This window comes from Pomacea canaliculata, linkage group LG10 (assembly GCF_003073045.1).
Source record: "Pomacea canaliculata isolate SZHN2017 linkage group LG10, ASM307304v1, whole genome shotgun sequence".
Classification (NCBI taxonomy): Eukaryota; Metazoa; Mollusca; class Gastropoda; order Architaenioglossa; family Ampullariidae; genus Pomacea; species Pomacea canaliculata.
Genome location: NC_037599.1, coordinates 19,496,094 through 19,508,195, shown reverse-complemented (window position 1 = coordinate 19,508,195; position 12,102 = coordinate 19,496,094). Strand labels below are relative to the sequence as shown.

At 41.5% G+C, this 12,102-nt stretch overlaps 1 protein-coding gene across 1 annotated transcript; it reads right to left on the bottom strand.

Moving 5' to 3' along the window:
- Positions 1–3,979: 3,979 nt before the first annotated feature.
- LOC112573778 (aromatic amino acid aminotransferase DDB_G0287711-like) lies at positions 3,980–12,102 on the bottom strand. Its single transcript, XM_025254377.1, has 5 exons — positions 11,859–12,102; positions 10,442–10,536; positions 8,742–8,832; positions 8,025–8,106; positions 3,980–4,036 (listed from the first exon to the last, which is right to left on the bottom strand). The coding sequence occupies exons 1-5, from the start codon at positions 11,876–11,878 to the stop codon at positions 3,980–3,982; spliced, it is 345 nt and encodes a 114-aa protein (XP_025110162.1). The 5' UTR covers positions 11,879–12,102.

Below are 12,102 nucleotides of genomic sequence, written 5' to 3'. Positions count from 1 at the left end.
TTCTTAAACACTCTTGAAAAATCCTAACAATAGTTCGCTACCGCAATAGAGCCAGTTTCAAAGGTGTATGCGGGAGAACTGACCTCTACAATATCCACGTTGATCCTGCAAACATATTTAAAGAGTCAGAAAAGATTAAAAAAGCCTTACAGTTTGGCAATAACTTGACGGACAGACATTAATAAGAGATTGTACCGGACAACACCAGTTGGGAGTCTAGGAGTTTTGCCATGTTCTTGCACAATGTATTCAGGACCTGATGTCTGCTGTCGCTGGGCTGCCGTTAGTGACGCATTATGTGACGTCACCTCCAGGAAGATAATTAGCAAAATAAAATGGTGGATTATAACCTCCGCATATATAGGACTAATTATATCTGCAGCGTAGAATAACCCCTCGTTGGCCAAAGTCTTAACCATTTTGACTCGTACGACCTTCGTTGTATTGCTAAAATTCGGTGATACCCGTGTGGTACCGGCGCTGTTACAGAAGATAAGGACGAAGGTTTCAAATAAGCAAAAACCAAACAGGAAGCAACGGCCGCAAGCAACCGATGATACATTACACATGAGGCCTTCAGTTGCATAAATGCCCGCTATTGAATCCGGTTAAACAAGTTTACAAAACCTTCAGTTGAAAGTACTGACTGAAGTTAAGCTCAGTCATGAACAACATCAGGCGAATCTGTTGCGTGGCTGTACGTTATGTCAGTTAATGCATTTGCGTTTTACGTCGTATGAAAAGACCTTTGTGTCATTCACAGTTCAGTTTTAAAACTTATCTGCTAAAATGCTTAAGGCTAAAGGAAAAGTCTGGATAAAGCAGAATGTGTGTTAGAAAGTGCAATTGTTAGTGCCCCAGTGTAAGACACAAGACCTCTTTTTTAATTTTTAATTTTAATTTTTTTAAAGATTGTATTTTTTCGAAGGAACTTTTAGCGCATTTTTTGGAAAAAATTTTTCAAATGAGTGTGGAAATAACTATGCATAAAGAAGAGACAGATGTTGATTTTCTTTGATGCTTAGCTTTTACGAACTTATTTTGGGATTAAAAAGGGAAAAAGAAAATAAAATTGTTTTATAGTTATGCTTGTTTTGGATTTGTAATTTTTATTTTTCTTAATAGATTAAACGATTAAGTTACAGTGAAGACTATCAATACACAGTTATGATGAAGGTGCATGTGAAATTACTGGCTGGGTGGTGTAGGTGGAACAAAGATATTTTAGAGTGGGTATTTGATTGGCACTGACATAATCGTATCATCCGGCTGGGATGGAACAATACGCCGTCTAACGGATATAGCGTAGGTTGTAGGTGTTACCAAAAGTGGATTCTAGGACGTATGCGTAGGATGGCAAGTGGTGGCATGCGTGTGACTACATTGATGAATGGACGATCCGACGCAACACACGGATCGTGTCATCGTTAATTGTCTTTCAGGTCTGAAAAGTAAAATACTCCTTTGTCTCCCATAGTGTGCTAGTGTGAGTTGCCGAAGATAGAGATGGAATAAAACATCTAGTCGGTGCTATGTGTAGGCAGCAATTCAGTGTGGAGTCGCGGACGTTCTGTATGAGAGACATTCTATAGGTTAGTATATTATGATTACACGGGCATGGTCGGGAGGGCATACGAGGGAATACTAGATTATGAGGAGTGGTATAATATGGCCGAAGATGCCGGAAGTCAAGGAGAATGTAGGATCGAAACCTCATAGTAGAAAAGAAGAGCGCGGAGGTTCGAAGCGGGCTAGTCGGAGAACGTAGCCTAAGTTCATGGTGAGTAGAAAAGTTTAAAGAAGATGCTTAGTCTCGTATCATGACTAAGGGAGCGTATGTGCACACTGTGAGAAGGTATCGCTCTTTCAACATGTGCCGCCTCATGCTACCCGCGGGGCGCGGCGTAGATTGTAAGGTCAGCATAGATGAGAGGGCAGAAATACAGCAAGAAAGGAAGGGGAGGGACCTGCGAGAGTGAAGACAGTCTATGGTCCAGCATGTTGCAGTTGCTGCAATAAAGACCGGACCTGGTCTGCCTGGGCTCGTGATATTATGTTAGAAAAGGCAGAGAAACACCATTTTGAAACGATACAAAACTGTTTTAGGATAAAGACAGAGGAATGCAAGTCGCGAAGGAGGTGAAACTAGTGAAGACGTAACGGGAAGCCGTTAAGTCACCACGATGCCATGCCTTAGCCTATGTCTTTATTGGTGTGAGCTTAGAGGCGCGCGTCTATCTAAAAGCCAGTGGAATGAAAATAGCAGTCGAACTAATGTTGGAACTCGTTATGAAAAGAATCGCCTAAGACTTGTAAAGGCAGACCGACTCACAAAGTGATAGGATAACTATGTGTGGTTAAATCAGGTCAGGGGCACGTGACTAAATGCGAAGTGTGACGGGTTGGGATGAGTGGGGGGTTAGGTAAAGAAATAACTAAGGAGCGTGAGATCCGGTAGACTAGAGACAGAGCAGGGTGCTCGGGCGCGGCCTTGATAGCTGTACATTGCAGGAGAAAATGAGGAGATTATAGGAGACATGGTGGAAGGCATACGGTTAGGGTGTCTTGCAACGCCGCATACCGTTGAGCACGCGCTCAATAGGCACTATAGAAATCCTCGGCACTGAAACACTGTTAAGCGAGAAGCAAGACCTCCTCGGAGGGCTTGTCGCGTTCTCAGAGGGTGTGCATGGCACGCAGAAACTGGCTTCTGATTATTTTCCTATATATTGGTGTGGTCCCTGTGAACTTCTTTATGTTTCGCCCAGCAGCTTCATAGCCTAAAAAGAAGACACTTCATGTATTAGTCGAGAGAGTATCGAACACGTGGATAACAACAAAATAATTGCGCGATATAACCACATAGCATGTGATGAGAGTACAGTGAATGAGTGATAGTCTACAGTCCGTGAGAATGCCGGGGCGGAAAGATCGATAGCAATACTCAGAAGACGATTGTACAGAACCGAGAGCTGCACTCCTCAGTAGAATAACGTGTGGTGGTTGAGGAAGGGTAGAGGTGTTAAGTGTGTGTTGTATGTATTTTGTGTGTGTATTGAAATGGCTTGTGATGTCCTTTTAGTGTTGATATTATCTAACGTGGAGTGGGAGTGCATTATGATCGGTGAAGACAGGTGCAAGAGTACCGAGGTCACTATTCTTTGGCCGTTGTCGCAGATGCGGGCAAGGTGAGACGACATCGTGGGAAGACGAGAGGGTGAGGAGTATCATGGCTTCGGGTCCAAGCGCATTGTGGCACGATCTGACTTGATAAGGTAACGCTATGCGCAACGGTGAAGACCGTGACTATGCGGCCCACAAACGCAGAGTTCTCCTTGCCAAGGGCTTGCTGACGAGTACCGAGAGTCCCTTGGACCCCCAGCACTGATGGCGCGACGCCCACATAGAAACAACACCCTGCCGCTGGTTCATACGCATGCTTACCAAGCTTTTAAAAATAAGATCAAAATGTTTTCGTAGACTTGCGTGAAAAATGCTGTACGACAAGCATTGCAAGTCAACGTATGTTAGTAAAAGCGGTATCAAGCTTGGTAATTTTACCATTTTATTCTTTGTGTTCATGCTCGAGGAGTATGATGATACGAGAATAGTATAATGATGGCAGTTTTGATTCTGCCTGAGTGATATATCGGAGGTGGTCGCTGGTTTGAGTTTAATCTATTCTTAAAATACATCCAGCCTAACCTAGCATGCGGGGAGCAAGGTATTGGCCTTGCCCGTACGTCGCGCCCCTGCGTTTCACCAGTTCTTCGTCAGCACTTGAGCTGGTGAAAAGGTGACACGTCGTGCGGCATGTCGATACCTGATGCTCATCAAAAAAAGGATGGAGTATTTCCCTGTCAGGATCTTCCTGACCGTACTTGAGTGCCGAGTCCCCCGCCTTGTTGTTATAGCAGAAATTGGGGTGAGTGCCCGGGGTCCCCGGTTGCGCGTGGGACAAGCCCTCCGACCCAGTGCTTCAGGAGCTGGGCAGTAAGAGTTGATCTGTGGTGCCGACGGATGATGTAGACCACACCTGAAATCGAAAGTGTCAAAAGCGTGCAAAATTTATTCTGTGTAAATCTCAAAAGGATAAGACTCGACGACACAAGTGTGATGAGATTAGAGATTATTACATTATTGACGGGTTGGTTGACAATGCTTACACGATACTACATCTAGAAGGTGTCATAGATAATATAAAAATACACTAAGGACGGTGTGATAGATAAATAACGAATACACTATGACCTCTACCCTGAGTTAGAAGAAGAAATCGTGGCGAATCCACGGTGCTGTGGTCGCTTTGGGAAGGACAATTCCTTCAGTATATTAGGCAGGTGCCGGATATTCCAACCTATTTCGCGATGCTGCAGGAGAAACTGAGAAGACAAGTACTTGTAATTATTTGTGTTGTTGATGCGGTTTGTCTCACGCTGATGAATTATTAAATCACGTTCATGCAATAGTCTCTGGTATGGCTGAGTTTGTTTATGGTATGTGTTAGAATATGATGAGATTGATGCTGATTGCTTGCTTGCTGGCGGCTGCTGCGCTGCTCCCTGCTGCGCTGCTGCTGTCTGCTATTATGATTGATGAGAGTGATGACGATGAATGATGATATGATGATATGATGGAGGTGCGATATGAGCGACGTGATGATTTGATGATGATTATGGAATTGGAATTCCAAATCGACAAAAAGCACGCAGTTACTCGGCAGAAACAATCTGGTTGAGGAAGTGATTGTTCATACGATCGTTATTGGTATACTTGTTCCTTCAAGTTTCGCCGTCTGTCTTATCAAGAGAAATAAAGTGACTGGATCACAGAGGCAAATCAAAACACATCGATCGACAGCATTCAGCATCATCAATCATCGTCACCATCTGCACGTCGTCGCGTAAACGTCATAGTTTAATTGTCGTGTCACAATATCATCGTTACTCACATTGTTTAATTATTTATAGGGGGGAGTAGTGAGTAACCTTCAGGCCAGTATGGGAACACACCGTGTAGATGCTAATCTAGTAAGCACGTACGGGCGCGGAAGACGCGACTCACAAGAATCAAGAGTAAGTCATTACTAAGTCGCAACTAATTGGTGATATTGATTTAGTAGTGGGGTTTTTTTTCTAACGTGTTATGCTTTTTATCGTGACTATTAAAAAGCTTAATGCCTGCTCCAAATATTCCCCAAATACAAATTGCTTTTATGATGCAATTGTCCTGAAACACACATTTTGAATGCAGAGACAATAAGCGAAAGAGATCCAGACACATACAATAAGTCTTAACCAGTTTGAAAATGGAATCAGCGAAACGGAAGTACATTGAGTATTACAGTAATTAATCAAGTATAGAGAGGTGATAATTACAGGTATAAAGTGCAATACAGAATTTACCTGACTACTGGTAGAAAAAATTCAGATTGCAATGAAAATCAAAGCAGGGCTTGAATTGCAGAGTCTTAATAAAGAGTTACATATGCTGACAAGAGCGAGAGTTCAAGATAAGTCACGGTTACCCCGGCGTTGAAGCGGGGCAGGGAAGGTAGGTAGGGGGCATCTTTCCTGCTATGGATATACAACGTTCATGCTTGCCTCGCGTGACTGTCATTCAGCACGAACGACGGTTTCCTCTCGCAATCAGGCGGGAGCGCCATAGCGAAGAGACACATTTGGTGGAAGTGGGCCCCACAAAGGGGGGTAGACCTGTGTGGATTTCATGACTATAGACGTAACATCAACGTGTTCTGCCGGGACTGCAGAGCGATGTCTGGAGAAGTGTCCAAGAGTCGAGCCACTTCGTACCAAGTCTTTTCTAACAAGCCATCGTAGTCAGAAGGGGACTAGATCCAGTCCTCCAAGTACCGAATGCTTGAATCCGAGCGCGGACAGACGACCCAGAGGGAAGCGTGTGCGTTCAACTCAATATTAACTTGATTTACTCCGCTCAAAGGAGCGTGATGAGAGCCGAGAGTATTAATTATTTAATGACCAGAAATCTTTGTTTCTTGTAAATAGTCATAAATTATGACTATTATTTTTCGTCTGCTTTTCTAAGGGTCGTAAGGGATGGAGAAAGAAGTTTTGAAGTTGATATTCGCGCCGCCCTAGAAAAATCATTTTACTTACAAGTAATGAATTGAGTAGAGGGACAAAGAAGCTCGCGATGCTAATAAACATGGAATTTGTTATATCTACCGTAAATTTTGGAACTGTAAGCCGCAACTTTTTTTTCACATTCGCTCAACTTGAAGAAAAGGAAAACGAAATGTAAATACCAGAAAGGATATTTATTGGGGAAATACAAATGAAAAAGAAAACTAATTATAATATTACAGGAAAAAAGACTGTGAGGATTCTACGAACTTACCATGTCTAGAGCTGAGGGGTATGTTACGTCTTCAGACAGCGCCCACATTCCCTCATTCAGAAAGGTGCTAAAACATCTGAGACAAACCAATACAATTTAAAAAACATGCAAAAAGTTAGGCTTCATCTGTTTTCTGAAACATGGTTTACCATATAGAAAACGATCCCTTAGATTTCACCACACTTTCAAACAGAGTTCTTTTTAAGAGTGTAACATAGTAATGTTTGCATAATCTTTTTTCGTAAAAGGCAGCAAAGCCATTGAAATCAATGAAAATAAAATGAATGTCATGCACTACATCTGACTACATCAGAGGCTGTTTTAACCTCAGCCTCAAAATTCGTGACGCCGTAGTCGCACACAAGACTGAACAAGGAGACTTCTAAAGTTAGGTGTACCTTTCTGTTTTCTGTCGGATGACTGCCCGTAAGGAATGGTGACGCAATAAAACACACCACACAGGACGAATAGGTGTGGGCGTTCTCAGTTAAATTTGTCTTCATTTACATGACTACTTCCAGATTTTTTGAAGTATCTAAAGGACCGCTGTTTAACAAATAGAAAGGGAGAGGAGGTGCACTACAGGGCAGCAGGTTTTGCCATTGTTCTTGCCTTCTGATCTGTTAAAATATGTTTTTATCCAATGCATTTCTTTTGTCTTTGTCAATGCACGCACAGGCAAACACATTTTTAACAATTAAAGAATGAACTTGCTTTTGCTTCCATGGCTTTCCATTTACTTCCCTTTATTTGATTTTGACTAACATGTTAACCTTCAATCAAGGAGTGCGGTGCCCCTCTGTTTACTATCAAAATCACACTGTCCAACTTACTAAATCAGTGCTAATATGCCTCCTTTGCTCATGGGGTCAGAGATAGCTTCATCTGCCCGGGATGGTTTTCTCGGAGTGATGGCGGGTTGTGCACTTTTCTTTGAAACTCTATCAACAAGTCAATCAATTCTTCCATCCTGAAATAAATAAATTAATTAATCAACACACGAGATCAAGGTTTTGAATAGACTTGAGTTTACGAGCACTTACTACAGCAAATCAGTAATCTTTTGAGAAATAAATAATTCTTTACATATAATAGTGTAATTTTGGATATTAGTAGTAAAGCAATCAGCATGTATATTAAAGTAAACAATGTACTTGGGGCGGTCATTGTTTTTAAAGGCACCCATATGGAGTGCTCAGTTCAACGGAAGAAAATCGCTGAACGGAGCACAAAACATATTTCGGTGGCATTTTATAGGCGAAGAGGTAGGAGAAATATAATATTATTTTTTTCTTTCTTTTAATCACATCTGGATTTGTCAAGAAAACAGAAAGTGACGATTGGGCGATATTTCAAAAAGGCGATGTCTTCATGAGCTACAGCAATGGCAACTATACAAAAGCACGAATCGGATATCCGCTTCCTCAAATCTTCATGAATTTTGTTTTGTTTTCAGAAATGAAACACACTTCTCAATTTTTCAGGAATTTTATGTATTTCTTAAACTTGTTGATGAGGCTCCAAATGGAAGGGAGCAACCGTGGCCGGTCACGATTACCGTTGACCCCAAGAATGTATCGTGGTTAAGAAAAAGATTATTTTAAGTAAAACAAACCTAACAACCACCACTTGTGTACGACCCCTACCCTCTCGCGGCCCCCCAGACCGTCCACTTGCACGCCGGCTGCAGCGAGGGTGTCGGGGTCCACTTGTAGGACTGTGCCGTCTCTACACAGAGTTGTAGGATAAAGGTGTGAAACTTCAAATGTTCTAAAAATTGTTTCGTACGCATTTGTTTTGAAAAAGAAGGAGAAAATATTTTTCCTTGTACTGAGATGGGGTGGTGGTATTACGTGTGTAATTGTGTGTGTGTGTGTGTGTGTGTGTGTTTGTTTGTGTGTTTGTTTGTTTGTTTTTGTGTGTGTGCGCGCGCAATATGAACATGTAATATCAACACACCTTGCGAAACTATTTAATTTTCTAAAATGTAATCTATTAACGTAAAACTATAATAGTTAGCCTCCTCTAAATAAAAGGACCGTTTATTTGGTGTAAAGTCTTCACTGAAACTAAAAACAAATGAAGGCTGATAAGGCATGATACCCTCAATGAAGCATTCATACAGAACTGAGTCATCTGCTTATGACACAGCAGGAGCTTATTTACGACTTCATATTAGATGTCGACTGAGTAATATTCAACCACCCTGTCGGGGGAAAAAAGTATTAAAAAAAATTAAAGTAGCTTCCAGACACAAATAATTAACTTTGTCTAGCTAACAACAGCAGTAATTCACAGTAAATTGTCTACAGTAAACACAGTAAAATGTTTACTGTGGTCAGCAAACACCAACAAGAGTTTACTTGAGTTTAAACTGCAGCTCAGCAATGGGGAATGTCGCAGGGTCAGGTGACCCGCCACCCATGCAGATGTTGGTTGTGTCCGTCTGGTATTCTGGAAAAGTGAAATTGTCACATTTAACGTGTTTGGTATTCTAACACATTGAGCTGTATTCAATGGCATTACAGTCATTACATCTGACATTGTGATAGCCTCCTGATGCTATCTTTAACTGAATACATATTGTGCGACAGTGAGCTCTTAGCTTGAATTAACAAAGGTGGAACTTTGCTTTCTTTTATTCTTTCTTCACCTCCGCCGACGATTAGAAAGATGTGATTGTTGCTGCTGGTGGTGTTATTATTGTAAATAGGAAGAGTTTGAAGTGAAATGAGCTGTTACTCGTGGCTACATAGATAAACAGTAAGTACATTGCAGATGGACTGAGTGGCGGAGGTCTCGTGTGCAGGTGGACAAGAGCACAATGCTCATAGATTGCAGTACAGTTGTACAAACGTGGAAGGGGAACCAACTGTACAGTGATAAGCTGCACTCATAAAAAACCTGTAATTATCATCAGGAAATGTCTAGCTTATTGTGCTTTGTCTTTTTTTTAAAAATCTGTTGGCCGTCGACGCCCATCGAGAGGACACAGTGATTGCAATTCTCACCGTAACTTTCGGCCACCTACACATATCATCTTCCTTCTCTTTAGAGGGATGAACTGCATCACTAATTCTGACAAGTGTTATCATAATATTCCCTGGCAAAGTTATTCATTAGAAAGAACTAGAATGTTTTCAGAAACGCTGTAAATAAAATTACAAGCGTGGTAGACGACCAGAATATTTTTACCCAATTTTAAGCGACGGCCTTCATCTTAACCTAGTTAATTATTTGCGGTCACGAGGTCACGAAAACCCTATATAGGGTAGGCTAAAGGTACACGGACTTTTCGCCGACGGACGTTTCGTCGCCGGACGTTTCGGAGGCGGACGTTTTGCCGACCGGACGTTTCGCCGCCAGACGTTTCGGCGCGGGGCACTTCATTTCGGCATTTCACAGCGGGACTTTAGCCGAAGTCGAAGTGTGTGACGCCATTAGCTCACACATTTCTCTCGCCATTGTATCAATGTATCAGTGAACTCTCTCTCACTATCTCTCTCATGTCAAACGTTAGCTCAACATTTCTCTCGCCATTGTATCAATGTTTTTTCTCAAAGCTGTTGCGCATAATCTGTGACAATCAAGAGAACTGTCTGTGAAGTCTGTGTGTAAAATTTGTTTGAAATAAAGAATTATTGTGTAATCTAGTTACTTCATTCTTTGAGAAGTAAGTAATCTCTCTCTCTCTCTCTCTCTCTCTCTCTCTCTCATCTCTCTCTTCCTCTCTCTCTCTCTCTTCTCTCTCTCTCTCATCTCTCCTCTCTCTCTCTTCTCTCTCTTTCTGACATAATTGCGGCGAAACGTCCCGCGGCGAAACGTCCGTCGGCAAAACGTCCGCACACGAGGCTAAAGTGCATGAAGTTTAGACCGCGAACCACACACAAAGTTTAACGTTTTGAAAATAACCACTACCACCTGAAAGAAACAGAATTTCTCAGACTGTTTTCACTGCCAATGTAAGGGCTGCAAACTAAAGACAAACGTGAGGAATCACGTGCTCCAGTACCTCCACCTGCAAGTTCCCCACCCCCGACATCACCCCTTATCGCAAACTCACGTTGGAGTACCCGGAGTACAGGTGTGGCGATTCTCTTGGCCGACTTGCTCATCAGACTCTCGTAGTCCACAAATCCTGACTTACAACTGTCACATCTGTAACAGTCCAGACAAAAACTAAGTAAATAAAATTAATGAACAAGTTGAAAAGACACAAACAAACACAAGAAATTTAAACCGATAATGTATTAGACAATCATTTTTCTGCAAGCCAGTTCTTCTTTAACAAGTGTGAATGTCAGGACTTTTTCTCTTTACAAAAAAGATGTGAAAGAGAAATTTAATGCACAAAAACACGCAATAGCTTATATGAAAGTTTACATGCACTCATACTACAATAACATCTTTTTTAAAGAACATCCATCCCTTTGTCCATTCAACTATTATTTACTCTCAACATGGGACACCAGCAGTCGTGCATCTTAGTGCTAACGGTCACTAACAGTCACTAGTGCAAATTTCGGACTTTTAAAGAAAATATACTGCGTCCTTTAATTCTGTAATCTTGTACTATTTTTGATATTTTATATGTTTGGAAAAAAACACGAAAATATATTAGACGACATTGCTAAATAAATTGTAAGCGCACAAAATGAAGGTGCAGTGAAAAAAAAAAATCTTTTGGTACAGAAATTCTGCCAACTGGATAGAAACAAGGTTTTATCTTGTCCTCCACAGAGAGCAGCTGTGTGAACACTTGTGTTATCTCAAGTGTACTTCAAATTTAACCTTTCAAGACCCAAATTGTAGCTGTGACACATTATGTTGTTAGTAATGTGCACACAGTGGATGATAAGGAATATCTGTTACAAGGTTCCTGAAAATATAAATCTCTGCTTTTATATTCTTTTTGAACTGATGCCGGTGAAACTCCTTTTCTTATATTTATTTACATATATATAACGAAGCACATTTATTCGTGCAAATTTAGGCCCAGTTAAACCCCGTGTTTCAGGCGCTGATACAAAATATATTTAGATTTGTTAGGACCGGGGAGTTGTCACCCTTGTCTGTTGGGAGGCAGAGTTTATCTCCCTTAACTGGGGACTGGTTGGAATGCATGGAATGGTAGGTTTGAAGAAAATCGTGCATGAGTGGCCAAAAGGTTCACTGAACCCCTGTAGTTGGGGAAAAACTGAGTGTAATCTCTGTAAGCTGCTGTCAGAAAGAACACCTGTGGGACGCAGTGTCTTGTGTGTCACTCGTGTGTCGTCCTCGACAAGATTATCTCTACCACCAGGGTCTGTTTATAACTCGGACCAAAAGGGTAGATTTTAATATTAACCAAATTGGGCTCAATACATCCGTTGTTGGCTTCTCAGGGAAGCTAAAGAGTCCACTAACAAGCTATCAACGCCTTACTGTATAAAAAAGCAAAATCAAGACGATAACAACAACAACATGTTTTGAATTCTCACCGGTTCACAGCTTCCTCCATCTTTGTGGGCTTTGTAGGAATATTTGTACCAGATTCTGGACAAGAGGTAGCAGACGTACAAATCTCTTTTTTTTTTTTTTTCCTTCAGATGTCGAAGATTCAGCCTGTTTTTCTTTTTGATTCCAGTTAAAATGAATGTATCAACGCGAACTGTTGTCCCGCCGTGTAGTCATGACTTGCAGTCGCCCACCCGAGTGCTTTGTAGTTGAGGCTGGTGCTTGACT

What these genes read in the sequence shown, in the direction of transcription:
- LOC112573778 (XM_025254377.1), bottom strand. Translation starts at nt 11,878, where the DNA reads ATGGAGGAAGCTGTGAACCG. An exon ending in TGTACTCCGGGTACTCCAAC is followed by an intron (nt 8,833 to 10,441) that starts GTGAGTTTGCGA and finishes TCACTTTTCCAG; the next exon opens with AATACCAGACGGACACAACC. An exon ending in GTCTGGGGGGCCGCGAGAGG is followed by an intron (nt 4,037 to 8,024) that starts GTAGGGGTCGTA and finishes TTTCGATTTCAG; the next exon opens with GTGTGGTCTACATCATCCGT.